The following is a 23,803-nucleotide window of genomic DNA, read 5'->3' on the forward strand; positions in this document are numbered from 1 at the left end:
GGGTTGGAATTTCTCCCCCTAAGATGGGGGACTCTGTTTTAACACTTTCTTTTCAGCCTCACCTTCTATATCAGTGGATTTTCCAGTCACAATTTAAATGGACCAACTGGAGTTTGGAATGGTCTGGTTAACCCCCGTGCCTGTCATCGGCTGAAGAGAAGCATTCAGGAGAACTACGGTCATGCTCCGGAATGAAGGGAAGTTAGTCAGCCACAGGAGCCCTGAGGAAGGGCAATATTTTCCCATGGAAAGTGGAGGTAACAAAAATATAGGTCAATAACATGGAGTTTTTGTCTACGTCCATTCCTGTCCAGTACAGGGGTTTTGTCTCTTCTCTGAATATTAATAACATATAGAAATTAAATTTGTATTCACTGTCTAAAAGGTTCTACTAAATTGATACACACACATAAACACACACACACCATGAAAAATTGTTCCATTCTTGAAACTCATCTAACAAGATTGCTCAGACCCTCTTGCAGCCCTGGTTATGGTTTTGCAGGATTACATAACCATGGCGGTTATTTAGTTTTGCACATATCTGTACCAACGTTCCTGAACTAAATCTTAACACGCTGGAGAGTCCATCACCATTTCAGCCTTCTTTTCTGAACTAACAGCTCATAGTAGACGTCCAGTATGTGCTAGCTGGCTGTGTGGTTAAGGAAGACAAGCCAGGAAGAGGGGCTGGAGGTAAACATGGGTCAAAAAGGCCCCTCGGTAACAACAAAAGGTGGAGCTATTATGGTCTGAATTGAAGGAAGGAGGTACAAGTGGATGGGAGGAATGAAAGAGAGGAGATTAATTTAAATGATGAGGAGGAAGAAGGCAAGAAAGAGGGATGAGGGAAGAAAAGAAAATGGAGGTAAAGACAAAAAGGGAATAGTGAAGGATAGGAGATGGGAAAATGTGAAAAACGTGCAGAAAGGACTTACCCTTGTGCCTCTGAGTCTTCCATGTTTATTCTCGTTCTTCCTCTATTTCCCAAACAGCTCTTGGTGCCTTACAGGGTGGACAGCACCTAGTTCCAAGCTTGTTGGTCCACCACCAGAAGGCTATGTGAATCCTTCTAGTACTAGATTGGTGCTTCCCTGGCTAACACCTGTGTCCTGTGAGTATGGAGCTGTCACGATCTTCGGGAGTCACTTCTAGGAAGCTGTATTTCCTGACCCAGCGTAGAAAGCGCTGAAGGATGTGTAGGCAAAAGCTAGGGCAGGACTGGCCCTCCGCCAGGAGCTGTGGTGGGAGGTCCTCTCCTCTTATTAGTCCCAAGGAATCACATGACATTCTCAGTCCACTGGCTTCCTGCGCAGCCCATCAGGGAATCCAGGCTCAGAGGCTCCATGGGGCAGGCAAGGGCAAGGGCCTTTGAGGATACTCATTGGCATGAATCCATGGCTCCCTCCCTGCCAAGTCCCCTAGACTGTGACATCTCTCCTCTAGCTCCCTGTGAGGACTCAGTGACTGGAAACAAGAATACCCAAGACAATGAAGACAGGTAAGTACCTAAACCTTCATAATGCAGCTAGCTCTTCGTAATGACTTAAAAGCAAAACCAGCCCAGGCTCGGCAGTGTTCTCAGTCCTACTGCCCCCTTTTCTCTCTAACAAGTGCCACAACATAAAGAATGCTGGCACGCTTTTTTAAAAGACATTTTTCATGATGAGAAAGGGACTCTCAAAGGGAAAAGTAGATAGCATCTACGTTCGGGAGATCTATGTAGTACAAAGACTTGGGAGTGCAAATACGTATGTCAGGTTTGGAGCACCTTTTCCAAAGGGCTTCTGACCCAGACAAGCCACTGAGCACATGAAGACAGATCCAACTGTTACAGAATAAAATCAAGCTTAGGAAAACCGGGACAATGCTCTTGAGCAAGCACCGACACCCAAAATAATGGGAAAATCTGCCTTAGCGCTTTATTTTAAAAAGTAGTTTGCAGACTTCGTTAATCACTATTCACATATGGCATGACTGTCGCCTTTATGAATCATGTCTTATCTTGAAAAAAATTTTTCTATTACCTTTCTTTTTGTTCTGTGTGCCATGAGACAAGAAATGAAGGAAGGCTCTGAAGTTCGTTATGCTAGGATCAACATCGACAAACAAGGTCAGCCGCATGAGCTCAAACATGAGCATCTTCATTCCCAAGCTACAAAATGATCCTAGCCCTTACTAAATAACAGCAACATTTCCCCCCACTGAGGCTTTACCCTGATCTTAGGGTACAACCCTTCATGGTGAGTAACAGATATAGATATATAGATATAGATATATAGCTGTGAGGGCAGAAATTTAAACAAATCTGATTCAAAGTAAGATCTTGTTTAGGTCATAAATCCCTTGGAGAAGCTACCCAGGTTGTGATTCAAAATAATAATCATAACTGCCTGTGATATAATCCATCTGAAAATGATCTGAAAATACACTAGATGAAGTGTTCATTAGTACAGCATATATATATATACTATATGGATATATTATACATATATATATATACACACACACACATATATGAATGGAAGACGAGGTTTAAAGTCAGATATTTCGGGCTTCTCTTCATATTTTGGAAAGTGGAATGATACAATAATAATGGAAATGACGGGCTTCAGAAAAATTTGCCATCATTCTCTTCCTTGACACAATGATGTCACTGTATGGAGCCATCTATCATACAAACATAACTTTTGTTTTCACATCCTGGACCAAAAAGTCACCTCTGTGCCTCTAGCCCCATCACTGACAGTGTTTGGAAGTTCTAAAAAGATCAAGAATTCTCAGACACAAACAGCCTCCACCAAAGCTGTCTCTCAGGAGGAAAGACTAAACAGCCTATTCAAGCAGCATACCTGAGTGTGACTGTCCACCTGTCTGTATGTCTGTCTGTACCTGCCAGCTTCTAGCAGAAAGACCATTCAAACTTGGGACCGTTAAGCATATTCCCATACCAGCATGGTCTCTAAAGGAAGCCAATTGCAAACTAGAACTTAAGAATCCAAGAATCAAAATTTCATCCCTCTATGTTTTTTTCCGAAAAGGGAAAAAGTGGTCAGGTCCTATCTAAGCCAAGATCCTAAGAGCAGGCTTCCCTGCCTCAGCCCAGGGTTCCTTGCCATCTGCCTGTCCTCAGCCAGCCATCCCACACAGGCAGTGAGTCACTTACCACAAACGGGAGGCAGGCTGAGTTGCTCTGTCTGCACCCGGTGCTCCTAAGGTTGGAGTGCCTACAAGGAAAACCCTGCAGCCCCGTAGTGTGATGCAGAGGCTGAAGCCAGAGCTCTGCTCCCCTCTCAGCTGAGCCCGTGTGGCTGCCTCCCAAATGTCGGAATTAATAAATAACTCCATGGTCAAATCTGTGGAGTTGAGCAGATGGGAGCCCCGGCTGTCTCCTCGGGAGAGAGGGCAGTGGGAACTCTAGCATACTCTTTGAATTAGGAGTCAGCTACCCTGAGTTCACTATAGAACACCAGCCTGTCTCCCGGGATGACAAATGTCGTTTTCTTCTGGAGGTTCGAGCACATTACAGGCTACCCTCGCTACCACTTCCGCTCCACCCCCCTCTTCACAAGTAATGAATTTATAACAGCCGTCTTCCCCGTAATTTCTGGAAACTACGGGAAACGCCATTTCCACCTGTGATTTTGGCCCATGAGTGAAGGGACCTTAGGCACTCCGAGTCTGTGGTTACGGAGGGCTGTCAATCCACAGAACTGTGGATTACACACTGTAAGCATGTTCTCCAACCCCATCACTATAGATAAGGTCAGAGCCAACACCAGGCAGGATTGTGACGACGCCCAGATTCCTTGTCTCTCTCTAGGTGAGACACTGTGACAGCAGACACTCATGGGCTTTGTGTCCATGTAATAATTCAAACTGATGCTGAGTGCCTCTGACTGAGGCTGACTCAAGGGACTGCAGCTGCTGTTGGGCACACTAGGGCACAGTGACCCCGAGGATGCTCCTGTTATCCATCTCCTCTCTCTCTATTCTACAGAGTAACCATGCACAAAAGAGATCATCAGAAAGTAAGATATTTAGATCTTACAAATAAAATGATAAATCATGCATCACAAATCACATATCTACACCCAGACAATTACCCAAACCGTAAGCACCTACTGTGTGCAAGCACTGCAACCAAGGTCAGGCACTTAGTTATCTGACCCAGCATCTATTCTTCGAGATAATACTCCCTTGGGCATTTTGAAGAGCGTGTGTATTTCTTATCTGGCGATGGCCAAATCGAGACACCCAAGTAAAGGACTTCATAGATATTTCTACAGAATTCTAGAGCGCAGGCTTGGCAGGCATGTCAGTCTGTATCCCAGCTTTTCAGCTCTGCCGTTGTCAAGTGGAAGAAGCAACGCGCAGGAATGGATATAGGTATGTTCTTATGAAACTTAATTTACAAAAAATGAAATATCTACAAAAAATAATTCCGTTTAATCACAGGCTAGAGTTTTCTGGCCCGTGTTTTAATAGATCACATTTGACAAAGACTTCGGGGTACAGCCAACCCCCAGTTGCCCGAACCAAGTCTTATTTCACCTCAAACTTCTCTGAGACACAGAACAGAACATTTGGAGAGTTTAGATCATAGTGAGAAGTTGGGATTACTTAAAAGATGGGAAAGGCATGGGGATCCGAAAGGGATTGTCACTTGGTCCTCCAGGCCTAGAGGTAAAACTGGTACCCTCTGATGAACTAAGCATTGAGCTTCCCTTGGCATTCTGTTCCTCCCAGCTTAGGCACATCAGTGTCCTCGTGTTACTCCACAGGACCATGCGTGTTCTCTCTCACTGCCCCATCTCCATGGGAAATGACTCTCATTCCTTCCTGCTGAAGGCTCCCGGTTCATTCCCAGACTTCCTTAAACAGAGGAGCGCATCTACAGGCAGGGGTGATGAGAAAATGAGAAGGAGGACCCAGCTGTCTCCCCTGCTGTGCCTGCTGGAGAAAGGGGGCTCTCACAGGCAGCCTAGCTGCAAACCCAAGGGGGCTCATTATTTTGAGCGAGGGTATATATTGTTCACCTGGACCTATTGATTCCAGTGTTTTGGAATTCTGAACAAGCAGCTCACATCCTAAAAACAGCATGAGAAACTGAGTTAAAAGAGTTCTAGAGATGGCCCTCATGGGAGAAATCACAGACTCCTGCTTGATGTGACAAGGCAAGAAGGCGTGACTGGCCAGCCCGCTCACTCGTGCTTGGGTATCCCTGCATACATTCCTCTCTCTGCATTTCCTGTGCGCACAGGTGCTGCGCCAAAGGACCCACACAGCCTGAGGTCAGCAGGCAAATTTCAGCTTCTGTGAACAATGACAAACAGCCACACAGCATTGCCTGTCGTGGGTCTGCTTATTTGCGTGACGGATGGTGCCTGTGACATAAAACATCTGGATAGACACTTTAAAAGCTGCCCCGGGAACCAGCCACCCAGATGTTTCGTGTGAAAAAGGTCACAGTCAGATGGCTACCACCTTCCCTTTGCCCTAGCTGCCCGTCCAAGGAGCTGTTACCGCTGAAGAATCGCACAACCCTGAGACAGGAACCCCTCTCATTCATTTCTCTATTAGGATAGACGGAGGTTTGAACTCATCGATCATCAGCTGAGAAGCACATTGAATTATGTCAGCTCCAGTTGGGTTGCATTTACTCACTAGCACTTAACGACGCCATAAAGCATTCAGAGTCAGCCAGAGCTGATGCTCAACAACCATGGACCATTACACGTCAAGGGAAAACATGTACTAGAATCCCTCGTGCCATCAGATGAGGAACTAAGATAACAGGGATATGCAGTGCTTCCCCCGTTAACCTTCGATTAAACATAGACCAGTGGGCAGCGATGGAGGAAAAGGCCTCCCTCTTCAGGGCAGCCGTTCATCTGTGTCTCTCAATGTACTGAAGTAGCACAAGTGATCCCTCAGCCAGCTCTCCTGGCCTTCCCTTCAGTGGCATGTATCCTGGGGGACACGGATGCAATGTGTGTCACAAATGTAGATGAGTTGTCACCTTTCTAAGCGCCCTCAGCTAGGACAGAACTCCCTCAGTGGAGAGCAAAACCGCATCTTAGTTTGGCCTGTGATAGACAGGTTAGCTCTTGCTTTCCAGTTATACAAACAAATACTTCAATACTGTAAAGTACAGCTCCAAAGCACGCTGGCCTTTTGCTTAGGAAATCACCATTAGAGAAAGCACGCTGGCCTTTTGCTTAGGAAATCACCCTTAGAGAATGCAGGCAAGCAAGGCTTTAAAACTGAGCCTTGTGGGGTGAAAAAACCAGTTTGGGGGGAAACAAGATATTTCTCAGTTTTGATGGTTCCAAAAGTCATTAAAAAAAATAGGACTCGGAGTCTGGGAAAGGTGATTTGAAACGGGATTTAATACAGCAATCCTCAAAGGGTGAGTGCCTTTAATTATAATATAGTAAATACTAATATAGCAACATACATGAACAAAACCTCATTGAGATGGTTGCTAAGAGTGGGAAGGAGCATTGAAGCATTTAAGCTTCATGAAGAGTTTGAGCCGTCGTGTTTTAGCAGGAATGTACATTTTGGAGTAAATGGTGCTTGCCTTTGTCTCGTGCGTCCATTGTTCAGTATGCAATCACAGCCAAGTTAGCCAGCATCTCTGAGATGCTTATTTTGTGCAGATCAAACCCATTGCCCCTACAATTATTTGCGCATGCGTATCTTCCCTGCTGAAATAGAGCAGTCGTAAGGGCAGGGCTATGTCCCTCTCACTCATTCTATGTCCCCCAGAGCCTCATACACCATGTTGCATGACACTTGGTAGATAATCCTGGACCACTGAGCAGTGTGACTCTGAGGAAAACATAGGATAATGTGTGCACAGAACCCTGGGAGGTACCTGGCACACAGTAAATGCCATAGGTGCTCAACAAATGCCAGGGCCTTTTCTGTTTGCTTTTTGTTTGTTTTTTTTTAAACCACTAATGTTCTTCCCAGGTAAAGCACAGGAGGGAAAACACATAACTAGCCTATATTAAGTAAATATTTAAGAAACCAGCTCTCAAAGTGTGGCCTCTAAACCAGAAGCTCAGCATCACCTGGGAAACAGAACCATAAAGTGTTTTGCTCCCGCCCTGAGTGTACTGAGTCAGAAGCCTAAGGTGGAGAGCCAATCCATCAACTGTGTTTCAGGCATCCATCTAGAAGGCTCCTGTTCGTGCTCAACTGTGACATCCACAGCTTGAAAATAATATTTTAGGCTGGCCGTATTTGATACTTTCTTTTAAAAGGTTTATGTCTAACGGGGTGTGTGCACACACATGTGCATGTGTGTGTGCATGCATGTGTTCATGTGTATGCTGTGTATGTCCCCTGTAGCTGGAGTTACAAATAGTTGTGAGCTGTTCAGTAAGGGTATTTACTCAATTATGCCCTTCAAAAGAACAGTACATGCTCTTAACAGCCAAGTCATCTCACCAACTTGGACTTTCATGACGAGAGAATGCCCACCGTCCTCACTATGGCTGGTTGCCTTGGACATCCTCTGAACACAGATTAAGAGATTTTAAGTCTAATGTAGTAACTGTTTGTTGCTAGCCTTGTGGAAGGCAAGGGCTGATTCTGTGCTCAGTTGTGTTCCTGAGGCCAGGGGTAAGCATGCCCTTGCATTTGAAATAAAACTGGGACCAGGAGAAACAGGAATTCTGAACTTAGAGGAGAAGCCCCAACTTGGGTGTTGCATCATCTCTGTGCTGGGGGTTGGGAAGAGAGGAAAGGAAGAAGAGGTACAGGACAGAGGGGTACTGGCTAGCAAGAAGCTGTGTAATGTGTCCTTTTTGATGCTGATTTCATTGGCTTTATAAACACACTCCCAACTTTTCCAACTTACCCTGCAATACAGCAAACTACCATTAGGGAGTCACTTCAGGCTACCTTTTGAGAGATGTGCACAGCCAAGAATAGCTACAGTATGAGTCTACAAGCCTCACCGTTACCGTGGCACCGTCGTTATCCTCCAATCACATCTACGGCACTTCAACGGGACAAGCAGAGCCAGAATCTTAAACCCAGGGACATGTCACTCAGAATTTATGTCCATCACCCTCAGGCAACCTATCTGACTATATGACCATACAGAGCATTGCCCTGAAGAGTGTCTCAGTGAGCTTCCCATTGTTATCACAAAGACCATGACCAAAAACAACATGCATAGGAAAGGGTTTATTTGCCTTATATGTCTAAATCATAGCTCATTATTGAAGGAAGCCATGGTAGGAACCTAGACGCAGGAACCAAAGCAGAACCACAGAGGAGCACTGCTTACTGGCTTGCTCCCCATGGCCTGCTCAGTTTACTTTCTTATACAATCACCTGCTCAGGGGTGGCACACCACCCAAAGTGAACTGGACCCTCCCTCATGAGGGCTCACAGACTTGCCAATCTGATGGAGGCATTTTCTTAATTAGATTCCCTCTTCCCAGATGACTTCACCGTGTGTCAAATTGACAAAAACCCAACCGGCACAGAGATAGAGCGGGACATTTATGAGGACGAAAATCAGCCTTTTAAGAATTCTATGATCTGCAAGCCTGATATCTAATGTACTTACAGACAAATCCACAAATGCTGACATGCAGAACTTCACGCATCTACTCACATCATGTTTTTTTGAGCATACAATCAGGCACGGGAGCATTCTAGACAAATCTCAGTGGTACAGAGTAGATGTCAGGTGAGCACATGTATGGGCTACACACAGTGTGCTTGCTACAGAAAGAGCACACACAGGGTGGTAGGTGGAGGAGAGGGGCTTCCTACTGGCTCTGTGAACTACACCAATGATCAGCTGAGAGACAATGTGTAGAGAATGCAGTACAATATAAGTTAGTCTGTCGTCATGCCTTAAGTAGCATAGACTATGTAATAATCACATTTTATTAGGTATAGTAAGTAACTAGAAATAATTACATATAAGGATTGTGTAGGATACATGCAAATAATGTATCATAAAAGGGAGTGAGAACCCAAAGATGTTAGCCTCCAGTGGCATCAGCATCCATGGATATCAGGGTCTTAGAACCTATAGCCCAAGGATACCAAGGAGTGATGTATTTTGTGTCCATTGACTTTAGGGTCTCTGAATTTATCTTTTAAAACCTTCCATGTATAGTTGCTACCTGTAAGAGCTTGTGATGTACCCTGGGGATTGGTGTGTCCATACATAGTCACCTTACAAAGCAATGACACCATAAGGAAGAGAAAAAGTAGGGAACTCAGATGCGTCTCAGTGGTGGAATACTTCGTTTAGAGGTGCAAAGTCTTGGTTTGCAGCCCCAGAACCATGGAATGCGAAAGGTCAGTACTAGAACCACGGAATGAAGGGAGGAATGGAGGGAGGGAGAGAGAGGGCATCCAAAATTTGTCTCGTTTTGTTTTAAATGATGTGTATGTGTGCATGTGCCTGCATGGGTTGATGTGTACCAGTGCATATGGCTGCACAAGGAGGCCATGGGGGTCCTTGAGCTGAAATGACAGGAGACTGTGAGCCACCTGATGTGCACGCTGGGAACTGAACCCAGGCCTTCTGTGACAGCAGTAAGCAGTCTCAAACACTGAGCCATCTCTCCAGGACCCCAAATTTGTTTTTTTTCCTCCCCAGTAATATGGGACATTGAACAAAAATCATCTGTAAAGCAAGACTAAGCTTAACTAATCCATACAACATGACTTTTACCAATTATGTGTGTATGAATAATTTCCTCTTTTAGGCAAAGCAATTGTGAGTAATAAAATTGCTTATTTTAAAAAACACTATTTGGGGACTGGGGTCAGGCCTTGCCTGATCAGATGGCTACCACGTAAGCATGAGGACCTGAGTGTCAGGCACAGTGGCCAGCATCTGCAATCCTGCTACTGGAAAAGCAGATACAAGGGGATCCCTGTGTCTTGCTGGCCAGCCAGTCTAGTGAAATAAGTGAGAGGCAGGTTTGGTGAGAGACTCTGTTAGAAAAAAATATTCCTGAAGAAGTCAGAGAAAAGCAACCCTTAGCACATAGTGAGGATGGGCCCACTTTCCGATTACCTTCAGTCTGCCCATCCACTCTTTAACGAATGAAGGAATAAGACATAAAGAGGCTGTGCAATTCAGCCAAATCCAGACACCCACAGAGTGGTAGAGTCAGGGTCGAAAGCAAGTCCGTAGTATTACAGCCTTCACTGTAGACCAAAAGTCTACAAATACTCGTTTGTCCTCATTAAATCATATCACAGCCCAGTGGTTTCCTGGCATATACTCTAAGCAGCACAAAGAACCTAGAGTGTTCTGTACACACACCATCCCATCGTGCTTTTGAAGGAAATGTGATATAGATATGAATAATTTACATTGGTATAAATTTTGCTTTATTGGTATTAAGTTAAGGTCAATTTCGTTATATGTATATGTATATGTATATTTCTAATCTTGATTAAGGTATTGCGATTGTGTAGTTCATTTTAAAAATGTAATGTATAATTAGGAAATATAGGTTGTTGATGGATAATCATGGATAATAGTCAAGCTTGTAGTCATGTTAGTTAGATTTTCTGGATATATAGAAATATATTTGAATTAGATAGGCATTCTTCATATCTTTCAAAGACTACAGAACATGGCATTTAAGATATTTTAATAACTTAGGGCTTTTCATGAAAATGAGACACATCTGCTCCTGGCAGCACCAGTCAACTTCAAGAGGAAGATGGGCATCGAAGAGGCTCCTTATAGAGTTTGATAGCCATTTGGGCAAGAAACTGCTCTTGCCTGGACTGATGCATAAACTGGACACAAAGAACCCACAGAGATAGGACTGCTGAACTTGCCTAAAGATGAAATGGTCTTTTGGGGTTCCTGACTCATAAAAGAGTCTGTGAGACATTCTGCAGGACACAGCAGATAGTGACTGAACTGTCTTTGAAATTTCCTGCTTCATGGAAATGTCTGCTGGATACTATGGGCCTGTAGGCTGAAGATGGATGCCCCAACAGTACAAAAGAACTTTGGGTGACTTTTTAGGCAGTGAGATGTCTCTGTCATTTCTAGAGTTTGAAGTTTCTTAGTTCTTGTTTACCTAGGTAATATTATATCCTTCTGGAGTCTTTGATGGAGTTGAAGAATGGATAGGTAATTATAGTTTTCCTTAGTTGTGATAAAAGATAAAATAGATATAAATATTATAACTGTAATTCTTGCTTGATAACTGTTTTGTTATATGTAATCTTACTATGTTAAACTTAAAGCCTTTCTTTTTTGTTTAAACAGAAAAAGGGGAAATGATGGAGGTGGGTCTTGTATCTTATCTGTTGCTTTCATTGGATAACAAATAAAGAAAACTGCTTGGCCTGATAGGACAGAAAATTAGGTAGGCGGATTAGACAGAACGGAATGCTGGGAGAAAGAAGCCGAGTCAGGCAGGCGCCATGATTCTCCCACTCCAGACAGACACAGGTTAAGATCTTTCCTGGTAAGCCAGCTCGTGGTGCTACACAGAATATTAGAAATGGGTTAGACCAATATGTAAGAGATAGCCAATAAGAGGTTAAAACTAATGGGCCAAGCAGTGTTTAAAAGAATACAGTTTCTGTGTAATTATTTTGGGTATAAAGCTAGCCGTGCGGGCGGCCGGGTGCCAGGAACGTAGCCCCGCCGCTCCTCATTACAACAGAAATGCTAGAAGGCTGACAGTTTTCAGGTCAGCTCTGAAATAGACAAGAGGATCTACCCTCATTCTTCAGGGACAGAAGGATGAGCTGAAACCCAGGCCCAGAGTTGAGGAAGCTCCCTCTGGGGTAACCTGGGCCCCAGATGGTTCGTGTATCTGTAATTTACTGAAGTTGTTCCCTCACCTAGAAGAAGAGGTGAGCAAGATGGCTTGGATGTTGGCTCCCATAAAGCCCATAGATTTTAACGCTTGGTCACCAGCAATGGAACCCTGACAGACCCTCCTCTCTCTCTCTCTCTCTCTCTCTCTCTCTCTCTCTCTCTCTCTCTCTCCCTCTCTCTCTCTTTCTCTCCTTGCAGATCAGAATATAGCTCTCAGCTCCTTTTCCAGCACCATCCATGCTCCAGGCTTGATAATAATGGACTAAACCTCTGAAACAGTAAACAAGATCCCAATTAAATGCTTCTTTTATGAGTTGCCTTGGTCATGGTGTCTCTTCATAGCAATAGAATCATGACTAAGGAAAAGGGTGTTCTTAATTTCATGGGGCTGTCTGGGGCTCGCATTTCTTGCATTCATAGAAGATACATTTTTATCTCTTTACAATTAAATCAGCCCAGGCCAGACCCAGCCTGATTGTACAGACCTGAAATGCCAGTTATTTGGGAGACTGAAGCAGGAGGATTAAGGCCAGATTATGGAATTTGTAAGATGCTGTCTCAAAACAAAAAGAAACATAGAAACTGGGCTTGTAGCTCGATGGCAAGTGCTTATCTAGCATGTGTGAGGTCCTAGGTTCAATTCCTAGTTGCATACAAAAATAAATAAATAAATAGAAGGAAATAAATCAGGCCAGAAGCTATGGTCAATGTTAATAGTGGCCCCCAAATCTACTGTTTCCAAATTTTCCTCTTATGCTCCTTTGCTCTGATATGATTTACAGTCACTACAAATCACAGAGCTGAGGAGGTACCATGCAGAAGAAGTCTGGCCATAGTTTCTTTTTTGTTCTAGAAAACAGTCTTCCTCATCTAGAAAACCAGAAGGGTGTTCTCCAGAGCCCAGCTCTAGCTAGAGAGCACTAACCATGAGGGCAGAGGTGCAGGCACCTGGTTTTCAGTGACACAGTGTCAGGTGCAAACCAGTGGGGTTTTCATTTTGTCTCTAAACTTTTGCCTTTGAGTCACCTGTTGAGTCAACACAAAAAGAAACAAAGGCATAAAAGGAGGAGTCCTGCACTCTGGTGTTGGCCAACAAAGTCAAAGCTGGACTTGTCATTTTAATGGCAATGATAAGACATCCTGTATTTTACTGTTCTTATTTTTAATAGTATCTACATTGACTATATATATATATACTATATATATATACCTTTAAATATTCAAAAAAGTTTTTAAATTATTTCATGTTTACGGTTGTTATGCCTGCATAAATGCTTGTCAACCACATGGATGCGTAGTACCTGCAGGTGTTAAAACGGGGCATGTGATCCCCTAGAACTGGAGTTACAGACTTTTAGGAGCAACTGTGCGGGTGTTGGGAATTGAACTCAGGTCCTCTGGAAGATCAGCCTGTACTCTTTACCACTGAGCCATCTCTTCTCCAGTCCTACCTTTAAATATTTTAAAATAGAAATCATGGTTTGATTGATTGTTTCAGACATACCATTTAGGGATTAGGATGCTTGTTACATTTCTATTGAATTTCTTTCCAAATCATTTTCCATATAAATGCATTAAATCAATTACTTAAGCATTTATTTTATTATGGTATTGATGAAACTAGTAGATACAAGGCAGTAGTACAACTTGGTTTGATTTATGAATATTAACACATTCATAATATGTTGAATATATTTGTGAGGTATACATGTGTGCGTGTGTGCATACATATCACACACACACACATTTTGGTACAGAAGGGTAGCTGAAGATGATGGAGCATACTTATAACCCTGGATCTTAGAAGACTGGGTTAGAAGGATGAAGAATTGGAGGACAACCTGGGCTACACAGTGAAACACTGTCTCAGAAAAACAGATAAAGAATGGAAGATAGATAGATAGATAGATAGATAGATAGATAGATAGATAGGGAGAAGAAGAAGAGAGAGAGAGAGAGAGAGAGAGAGAGAGAGAGAGAGAGAGAGAGAGAGAGAGAGAGAGAGAGAGAGAGGGGTGGGTAGGTAGATATAGAAAAGATATAGAAAACGTTCAAGTGCCTGCTGGATAAGATTCGACCACTCATCCTTCTCTCTCTGAATTACCCTCCACTGACCAAGTTCCTTGATACACAAGGAGACAAAGACACCGAACAGTAATGAGTGTTGTAAAGAACCCTGTCCGGGTTTCTAGAGACCAAGTGGTGGCCCTCTTTCTCTCACCCTGCCATCTCTCTCTGTTCCTCCAGCTGTGACTTTCAACACGTTGCTTTGCCCCTTTCCTCAGTATCTTCACCCGTGGCTTTTGGAACAGAGCCTGTTGCTCCCCTCTTAATGAGCAAGTGAGTGGAAGAGACAGAGGGACCTGCACTGGGGGACAGAGGAGTCAAGAAACCCGATGGGTGCCTCGCACCTGGGTACAGTTCTGAACCTAGAAGCCAGGCTCATGAGCCCCAGGAGGTGGGCTCTGCCGGTGCTCCGGCGCCCTCTAGCGACCGACAGTCCATCCTAATGCTAACCCTCCGAAGCCCAGCCTGATCTAGGCAACTTAGGGCTTGCTGGAGTTGAACTCCAGCCAAGCAGCTTCTGGACTTCCTTCATCCCCCCTTCCCCCCAACACACACACACACACACACACACACACACACACACACACACACACACTTTCAGAGAGAAGTAATTTGATCCATAAAGAGCTAGATCTTTGAGACAGGAAAGTATTTCATCCATACACTTTAAGCCAGAGAAGTTTTCCAGGGTCCCATTGAAATTCTGTATTACCCCGATATTTCCAAGGAAAAAATACCCACTTTTCTTTTAAAAATAAGAATAATGAATATATATATATATATATATATATATATATATATATATATATTGTGTTCTGAAACAGGCATGTAAAAGCAACATTTGAGAAAGTTTATTCATTTTAAATAGCTCTTTAATTAAAGCAGAGTTAAGATTCCTCCATGGATTCTTAGACTCTTGAACACTTAGAACATTTCTGTTTACTTTATTGACTCCATGTGACATTAAAGTAGATGTCTAAACCTATGCAGCAAGGACAGTTCTTCACAGAGCATGCTCACTAGCAGAAATGGCTGCAGACAATGGCTTTGTACAAATGTAATCACATCTGCTGGGTAAATATTGCAGTGTCTCCAAGAGAAAATGTAATAAACTCCCAACTCTGCTTCTCTAAACACCCCAGTGGGGGTGGGGGTTCCCCCCATCATCTCCAACTCATGCGCCACCGAGATGATCAGTACACATGGCGCCAGGGATTGGCGCCATCGCCGTAATGGCCTGCAGGGAACTGGAGTCTCTTGACAAGAGGAGTAATCAAGACGGTTGTCGAATAAGACTCCTGGCCCTGCACAAGTCAATTCCCTGAGTTTTCATTTCCACGTCTGTCCAATTAGAGTCAGTAGATTATCCTCAGGCTCAGCCAGTCTGGAGAGTCATAGTTCCAGGACGCTAAGCTATTCTTTGCCAGTTAGCAGTGAATCCGCCACAGAGCTATGTCAGTGACCTCCACCACCTCTGGGCACAATAAAATAAGAGGACTGGAAAAAGAGAATACTCTCACCTACTCTCTCTTTACAAGAGCAGCCTCAAGGCCCTCAATACGTACTGACCTAACAGCTAATGGTCCTTTGGAGGCTTTCAAAGGACTCAGCAGACAGATTAAGGACTTATTGGGATTTACTGACTCAGAAATATGTTAAACAATATTTTATATATGAAGTATGTTATATGACATATTCTATTAATTCACAAGATAACAGAAGCCACTTAGGAATAAGATTGCTAGCACAGAAAAGCCTGTGAGCTCATATCGGCACTACCATGTTTGTGTTTTGTAGACACAAGCATTAGCAGATGTTCACTGGGTGAGTTGGATGCCAACTGAGTCCTTACTATAGACTGCCTAGCTCAAATATCATAGGAGAGATCATGTACCTGACCCTCACACACTTACTGAGTTTGGTCTTCAACATAATGCCAACCTCTACATACCCAACCTTGAGAATGGATTTGAAATGGCAAGCTTGTTTACTTTCATGACATGCCTCCAGAAGAAGGAGGAGGAGGAGGAGGAGAGGAGGAGGAGGAAAAAGAGGAGGAGGAGGAGGAGGAGGAGGAGGAGGAGGAGGAGGAGGAGGAGGAGGAGGAGGAGGAGGAAAAAGAGGAGGAGGAGGAGGAGGAGGAGGAGGAGGAATTCTAAAAAGAATAAAAATAAAAACCCAGCTCTGACTATCTGTGTTTAGATCTGGATAAAACAACTTTTTCTTTTCTTTTTGACTATTTTGTTGTTGTTGCTTTTTTTGTTTTGTTTTGTTTTTGTTTTCCCAGACAGGGTTTCTCTGTAGCTTTGGAGCCTGTCCTGCCTGGAACTAGCTCTTGTAGACCAGGCTGGCCTTGAATTCAGAGATCCACCTGCCTCTGCCTCCCACAGGCATTAAAGGCGTGCGCCGCCAGCACCACCAACTGGCTTAAGCAAACAGCTCTTACTGAGTGCTGGGAGGTCAATTTCAATGCCCTGGAGAATGGTCCTGAACCTGGTGGCATTTTATTTTGAATGCATTTAGAATTTTCTGCCTTGCTATTTCATAACTCCAGTGTATCACTACCGTTGCCAAGGAAATGTGACTTGAGTTACTGCCATGGATCCAAAGGGGTTTGTTTGTTTTGTTTTAAAATATTAAGAAGACAAAAATGGAAAGATCAAATAAAGGAAATGAATTTACTTCCTTCTCCCTCTTCAAGAGCCACGAAATACAAATCTGATCACATTTAAAAAATGCAAAGAATCAGCACATGATTTTTCCCAGCTAGAAAACTGACATCCCATCAGCCTGGTGGATATCCTCAGAATGTGCTTCTCAGTCTCTCCTCTGGGCGCAAACCCACCGAAGCTGCAACTCTCCCTCTGTGAGTAAAGGTGGTCCTAACCTTCCAGGCACCAAGGGGAGTCGTGGTGCACAGCTTATAAATACATTTAGCTGAGTCTCAAAAGATAGATTCTAATAGAGATGTGAAAAAGATTCCAACGCTGACCCAGTTTCTCACGGTCAGGTAAGCCGAAGGCTTTCACTCATAATAATGGACTCAAACAATTAGATTTTTGAAAACTCTCTCTCTCTCTCTCTCTCTCTCTCTCTCTCTCTCTCTCTTTCACACACATACACACACACACACAACTTTTGGTCATTTTCATCAAAATGCCGCATGCAGATGAAGAGAACCTTTACAACAAGACAACTTTTAATCCAAAACCTGTAAAAAAGCAGGGTCCCCTTCCAAGGAAGCTGACAATTTAACCAAGATGTCCCATAGCTACACCTGGAGATAAACGGGAAGTCATTTTCTTTTCTTTTTTCTTACAATTGAGAAGCAACTCACAAATCCCAGACCATCTATCCTAAAGTAAACATTTCTAAGTTTTAGTAAAGTTGCTGCTCAGGAGCCGAGAAGCTGTCTATGCCCAAGAGCCAATGTAAGGCCTGCATGGAAAGAGTAAAAACCAGGCTGACCACTCAGGAAAAGTACGGAGTCGACAGCCACAGGAGTTCTTACATGGGACCGTGTGAGTGGAGCATTGGTTTCATCACAGGCAGCTTTGTTCATACAACCACTGGCAACTGTCCAGGCTTCGGTATCCACCCTCACTATGGACCAACAGATCTTTCTATAGAATGTGCAGGGGGAATCACCTACTTTTGATGTGGTTTAAATTTGAACCTGAGAAACTGTCAGAAAATTTTGGCCTAACACACACAGGTGTCCTAACTATATTTCCCAAGCGTCGTCTCGATTTTTGTCTCTCTCTGTGTATGTAAGAAGCTTTGACCAGCTCAGCTCAGAACCCTGACCTGCTAAATGGACTTTTGGCCAGCCCTCTTTCCTACCAGACAGGGAAACCAAATGAGTTTGGCCCAGGGGCAGTTCGGGGAGGCAAATGGAAGCAGCAGAAGTTATCTAATTTCAGAGAAGCCTCTCTGAGTCTTGTCTCATCTTCTGCTAAGAAATGCAGTCTTCCTAAACTTGAAAGGCATTAAATAAAGTTGGCTCTTTGACACTGGCTTTAAGGCAACTATGGCTAGGACATTTAACCCGTTACTATGAACTATAAAGCAACACCATGGATGCAAAATTACCTACCTCTACATTGTAAAGAAACTTTGAAGGGGCGGGGCTTAAACTGCTTTGCTATAAAGCAAAACGAACACAAATGCCTTTAAAATTAGAGACTGTGAAGGAGTGCTCAGAGGCTGGGAGTAAGGAGGACTCTGTTTGAAGCCAAGGTGGTTTTGTGGGTTTTGTTTAAATAAAGATGGGGTTTTGTCTCAGTTTAAGAACACTTAAGCAAGGGCTAAAGAGATAGCTTGCCAGCTGAGAACACTTAAGGACTCTGTGACAGCCCCAAATGCTGTTCAGGAAATGGAAAAACAAGTGATCCATGAGAAACCAGAGCAGCGCTTGGAAAATCCTTGCACAGCAGTAATAAGAGGAAGCCCTTGGCTTGGTCTGCGGCGTTTCAAAGATAAACTGTGAATTGTTGAAGCATTTCGGTTCCAGAGGCAGGGAGATTCTAGGAACTGGTTGGTCCACAGCAAGGGGGCTTGAAGGAGGCTGTACCTCTCTCAGAAACTTTCCCAGGGCTCTGTGCCCTCTTCCATCCCACCCCACTTCACCTCTGGTGCTCTCATTTCCTTCCTCCAGCTCACTGACTTTTCACAGGTAATCTTCCCTAAGCCTCTGTCCTTACATCATCTCTACAGCCCCCTGCAGCCCCCTCTCTCTTCTCCAGTAGAACCTGGAAGACAGAATGGGAATAGGAACCTCGAAGCCTGCTTACCCTAAGAGGAAGAAGAAGAGCCTATTCCTAAGAATATTCCTTAGAATCTGCCAGCTCCCACTGGACCCTGTTCAACTCAATTCTGTGAGGACCACTTTCTAATGGACCCCCTTGGACTCAGTTCTAGCAATTCTGTTACCACCATCTAGTCAGAACCGCTTTCCGGCGTTTCTGGTTCCTCTTTACCACCTTGCTATTTTATTTAACCAAAAAGAAAAAAACAAATCCTGGAGACTGAGCCAAATAAAGACATCCACGGGCAAATCCACGGGTGAGTTGTAAGCCTGAGAGTCATGGACGTGGTTAAATATCATTAGGACCTCTTGGCAAAGAATGGAGAGAATCGGGATCCAAACAGTAGGAGGTCAAGCCATTGGCTAACATCACCATGTCCCACACCTTTCTCCCTTTCTTTCTGTCAGATGGGAAGCAGAAACTTCAGCCTGGACTCTGATCCCCTCCCCCTTCCCGTTTCTAAAACAATAATAATCCTCCCCCCAAGCCAGTAGGACTTCCCCAGCCGGACCTCACCGAGGTGCCTTGGTCCCGCCTGGGGTCTCCCTCTCCACTCCACCTGGGAGAGTAGAGTTATGTGAGAAAGCATGTAAACGGTTGAAAGTTTATTTTTTTATTTTTATTTTTTTTGCCTTTTAAGAAGGACTGCTGGTCCTGCCGCCGTTCAGAACAACAGCAAAGACAAACAAGCCAGGCTGGGCGAAAACCCAGTGCTTCTCAAAAGTTGGTCTGGCTACGCAGCAGCCCTGACGAGTTTGCAAGAACGCGGGGCTCGGAGTTGGCATCTACTCACCTGGGTGTGCCAGCCTCGGAGACTAGAAAGAGAATTCAGCCCGGGACAGGTCTGTCCCGCCCCCAGGATACAAAATCCGCCTTTGGAGTGGAGGTCCTGGATGGTGTAGTTGAAAAGAGGTCTTAGGAGGGTCGGGCTTCCCTCCTCCCTCTTTGGTCAGCTGGGGCCAGTTTAGCAACAGCCAAGGAAGATAAAGATGCTGGGAGGAGAGTTTGGTCGCTCTGGAAACCCCGACTCCATTCTTGGGGATGGGGGCGGGGGAAGAGGTGAACAGCGTGAAGGGAGCTGCCAGGCTCGGAAACTCGCAGAGTAAAGAGGAAGGAACTAGGGAAGGAGGGAGGGAGCAGAGGAGTGAGGAAGGAAGGAAAGGAGGAAGGGAATGGGGTGAGGGTGGGAGATAGCAGCTTCTGAGATTTCCACCTTCTGACGAAACCCTTGCGCCCAGCAGCCCGGCAAGATACTAGTTCCTAAACCTCCTCTCCAGCGCCCCCTGGGGGGATTCTAGGGACTGAGCGACGCCCCGCCCTGAGCTCGGCCCTGGCGCTCTCCATGGTCCTGCCGCGCCCTCAGTCCTGATTCCCAGCTCAGCTTTGCAACTCCCACCAGCTCCCAGGAGGCACGTGATTCATTTCTCCTTAGTCCCTGATAAAGCAGTGAAATCACAGGAGCAGAGAGAAGAGAATATGAGCTATACTTTTTTGGTTTTTGCATACATTCAAGGAAACTTCTTGACCGGCTCAACTGTCACTAAAGTGGGGGTGACGTTGAGTACTAATTTGGTATATACATGTCAATAAAGACATGAATAAATGAACGGACAGCTAGTCTTCTCTTCACCTCAGAATGTTTTGGTGAATACAAAACCTCGCCAACAAATAAATGCTTAGAGGATGTATGTTTAAAAATAGACCTTACGGCTGTGGTTTTAGCTCAGTTGGTAGAATGCTTGCCTAACACACAGGGTACTCTGTGGTTCAAGCGCCAACATCATACAAAGTCAGGCATGGCACTGCATTCCTGTAACTCCAGCATTTGGGAGGTGAAGGGCGAAAGGCTCAGAAAGTTGAAGTTACCATGAATTACACAGGAGGTTTGACGTCAGCTTCAGTTAGAGACGCTGTCTCAAAAAGCCCAAACCAAAATGATAGGTCTTATTTAAGGCGCAACCACTACCACATATTATAAAGCACTTTGAGCACAGTATTAAGCATTTACACAAGAAGTGGCTGGGTTTGTTGTTTTGCTTTGTAATACCAGTAAACAACATCTTGAGTCCTCAGGAGGCAGTTTGGAAATGATGGCTTTTCTGTTATAAACATATTCAAAGTCAAATTCAGGCAAAGGAATGATGAAAAGACACACCAGGCTGCTTTCATTTGTCTCTGCAGAAGTAGATAAACTAGACAGCCAAAACCTCCCTGCACATTGCCATAATCAGAATAAATTAGACTTTAGAATCTATAAAGTAAAATGAATAAAAGTTTCTCTCTCTGGACTTGGACATTACATACGGGTTAGAAGTGATGGGCAAGCACACAGGGTGAGGGAGAAAGGGGTCTCCCTCTCTGCTTGTTGAAATAGTACACAGCACAGCAAGATCTCTCTTTAGGTGAAGGGCTTGGTTGTCAGCTTCACACCACTCCACAGTTCTCAGTTTCAAAGGCCAGAAAAGGATAAATGACAGGATTGAGGCAAAGGAGCCTCACTGATGGTTCCAGAAAGGAAATGGGAAGACTTTTGAGAAGAAACAGCTTCCAGGAAAAAAAATCAACATTTTCCTTTTTCCAGTCACCTCACAGGCCATTCTATGATGGCATATTAAATCACAGCCTGGGGAAATAACCCTGAGAAAATCTGGCTGCACATGGAGCTTACACATGTGCTTGTGGTTTGCCGTGACAGTAGACACTTGGGTCATGTGATTATGCACAAGTCAGTCATTGAGGCCTTGGCATGTGAAGTCACAATAAAAGACAGGCCCCAGGTTTGGAGCATGAAATATGCTCACAACGCCCCTGGAAACAAAATAACAAACACAGACTTCACTGGAAGGACTAACCTCCCAGGAACACTCAGGGTTTCTTCCTAGGGAAGGGGGATGGATTCTGGGAAACCCATTTGCAGTCACCATCATGCCTGCCAATCCTTCCTAGATTGGATTCAGTAGCACATGGCCTTAGAGATGAAGTCTGTGTTGGACTAAATCTGCAGAGATGAAATAAGGAAAAAAAATTGTTTTTGTCCAATTTGTTTTCTTTGCATGTTGACTGTGAACTCTAACCTTGAAATTCCACTGAGGGGATCACCTCTGTTAACTTGTTCATGATTGGAACCACAAAACCTAGGAGAGCATCTCCACTTAGCAGACAATTTAATACTCAGTTATTAAATTTAAAAGTTTTTTAATGTCTTATAGACCATTTAACACAAACCTCTCTTATTTTATAGGCAAGAGAAAGGCAGTTGCGATTTGCTGAACACGTGTGATTTCCTTATCCAGTATCAGCCTTATCCAGTATTTCTTCTTATCAGCCCATCTCATTTTCAAGGCAGCCTTCCCAAGTAAGTTTTATCATATCTACCGCAAACCTGATTCAGGGGGCTGGGATAACCAGACCATGACTCAGTTAGTTGCTGCATATTACTTGAAACAAGCTCTGAAGGTGCCCAGCAACTAACCGTGGACGATGGAGAAGTTAGAGTCAAAATCAACAGAGAAAACCCTAGTACAGTTACCCCTCCCCCTTTGTATAGGCATGCGAACTAAACACAACACCAAAACTTGCGACTGCCAGCAGGCTTCGGTTCCCTAATTAGAAACAGTTGCCTGCAAGCCAGTGCGCAGAACACGTGTGCAGCTTTATGCCAGGGTATTTTTTTCCCCTTGAGGCATGACACTGAAGGTAAATGCAAAGAGGCTTTTTGCAGGGCACATGGGCAGAACTTACTCCCACCTCACATATGAAACCAACAGCTGAGCTACAGCTAATAGGCTGTCTTCTCCATCACTGCCCCGCAGCGAGTTGCCCACCAACCAGCCAGAGTCCCCCCAACAACTGTGAAATCAAACCCTCCTTTGCTCCGGGTCACTCACCGCCTCCCGACTCTCCTTTTCATGGATTCTGTGTTGCTGGGTTCTACAGCCATGGTTAAGGTTATCTAAAGCCAAGCTGCTGAACTCGGTGGCACCAGCGTCCCCAAGCTGAAAGGAGGGCTTCAGTTCTGGGTGGCTTCACTCGCTGGGTCCGTTTGATAACATAAGGGGAGGCATCCGCTCTGTGTCCTGTGCCAGTATGAAAGGCATCTCACCCATCAGGATGACAAGTCAAAGGCTGGAATGGAGCCAGGGAACAAGAGGGAAGGGATGTGAACTCTTCCCAGTGCAATGGAGAGCATTTTTAAGGGTGGCAGATGATGAAGGGAAAAAGCAGACGGAGAGTCGCTGCCCTGCATCAGAAACCTTGGCTCCTTCCCTGAGTGAGTCAGGGTGAGCACTTTGTTTTGAAATGGAGTCTCTGTTTTCTTTCTTTTGAGCTGTAGGATGGTTACACACTCAACCAGTCAAGGCGATGGCTGTAAATAACAGGATTTATTTTTGAGACCGTGGATCAAAGCAAAGCCTTGAATCTCACCCCAGGGTTATTTATAGCCCGAAGGTGTGTCTTTTTTATTTTTCCACTTCATGGAATTTTGAGAACTGGGGATAAGCTTTCCCTTTATATTTCCATGCGCTGCTGAGGTGGATGGTGTTGCTGGAAAGCAGAAAGGACTTTTCCAGGGAAGCCTTTCTAAGATGCGAAGAGTCAAGGGAGAATTCGTGTCCCAAATGAATTCTGAATCACATGTTCCAAACTGAGACAGAGGTTACAAGGACCCAGTATGACCTGTCAATGCCTCTAATACTCGATAACAAGTCACTCTATGGAGGGGAACCTGATACGTTTGTCTGCCAATAGGTGGCATCAAAATCTCTCTAGCTTTTCCTCCCTAAATTTTAAAAGCCATAAGCACAGGGCATTTTCTCCCTGAGGCTTTCCGGTTTCCTGCGATGGTGTTTGGATGGGTGCTAATTGAGCCTGTTATTCATGGCAGGTCATCCCATCATCTATGAAGAAAAACTCATTCACTTTTCTGAACCTCAGTTTCCACATTGTAGACAGAACGTTCTTGAATGGACTCCAAGACTTAGGACCCTGCTTCCCAGGCACAAATCTCCTATCACATGTCTGCAATAAGCCCTCGGGACCTCATTCATTTGGGTTGAAGGAACATTCACATGCATCTAGCCCC

The 23,803-nt window shown here is 44.4% G+C and overlaps 1 protein-coding gene across 4 annotated transcripts in view; it reads right to left on the reverse strand.

Annotated features, from left to right (window-relative positions):
* Cpne4 (copine 4) overlaps window positions 1–23,158 on the reverse strand; it is a 457,031-nt gene extending 433,873 nt beyond the window's left edge. The window contains exons 1-2 of one of the 4 annotated variants that reach the window (XM_075964809.1): window positions 3,167–3,481; window positions 939–1,467 (exon numbers count right to left, since the gene is read on the reverse strand). In XM_075964809.1, the coding sequence (XP_075820924.1) occupies window positions 939–961 (23 nt within the window). In that variant the 5' untranslated portion in view covers window positions 962–1,467; window positions 3,167–3,481. Of the gene's footprint in view, window positions 1–938; window positions 1,468–3,166; window positions 3,482–19,513; window positions 20,108–22,607 lie in introns of those variants that run through there. The other 3 variants (XM_075964808.1, XM_075964810.1, XM_075964811.1) reach the window with 3 other exon arrangements.
* Window positions 23,159–23,803: the final 645 nt, after the last annotated feature.

This window comes from Microtus pennsylvanicus, chromosome 3 (assembly GCF_037038515.1).
Source record: "Microtus pennsylvanicus isolate mMicPen1 chromosome 3, mMicPen1.hap1, whole genome shotgun sequence".
NCBI lineage: Eukaryota > Metazoa > Chordata > Mammalia > Rodentia > Cricetidae > Microtus > Microtus pennsylvanicus.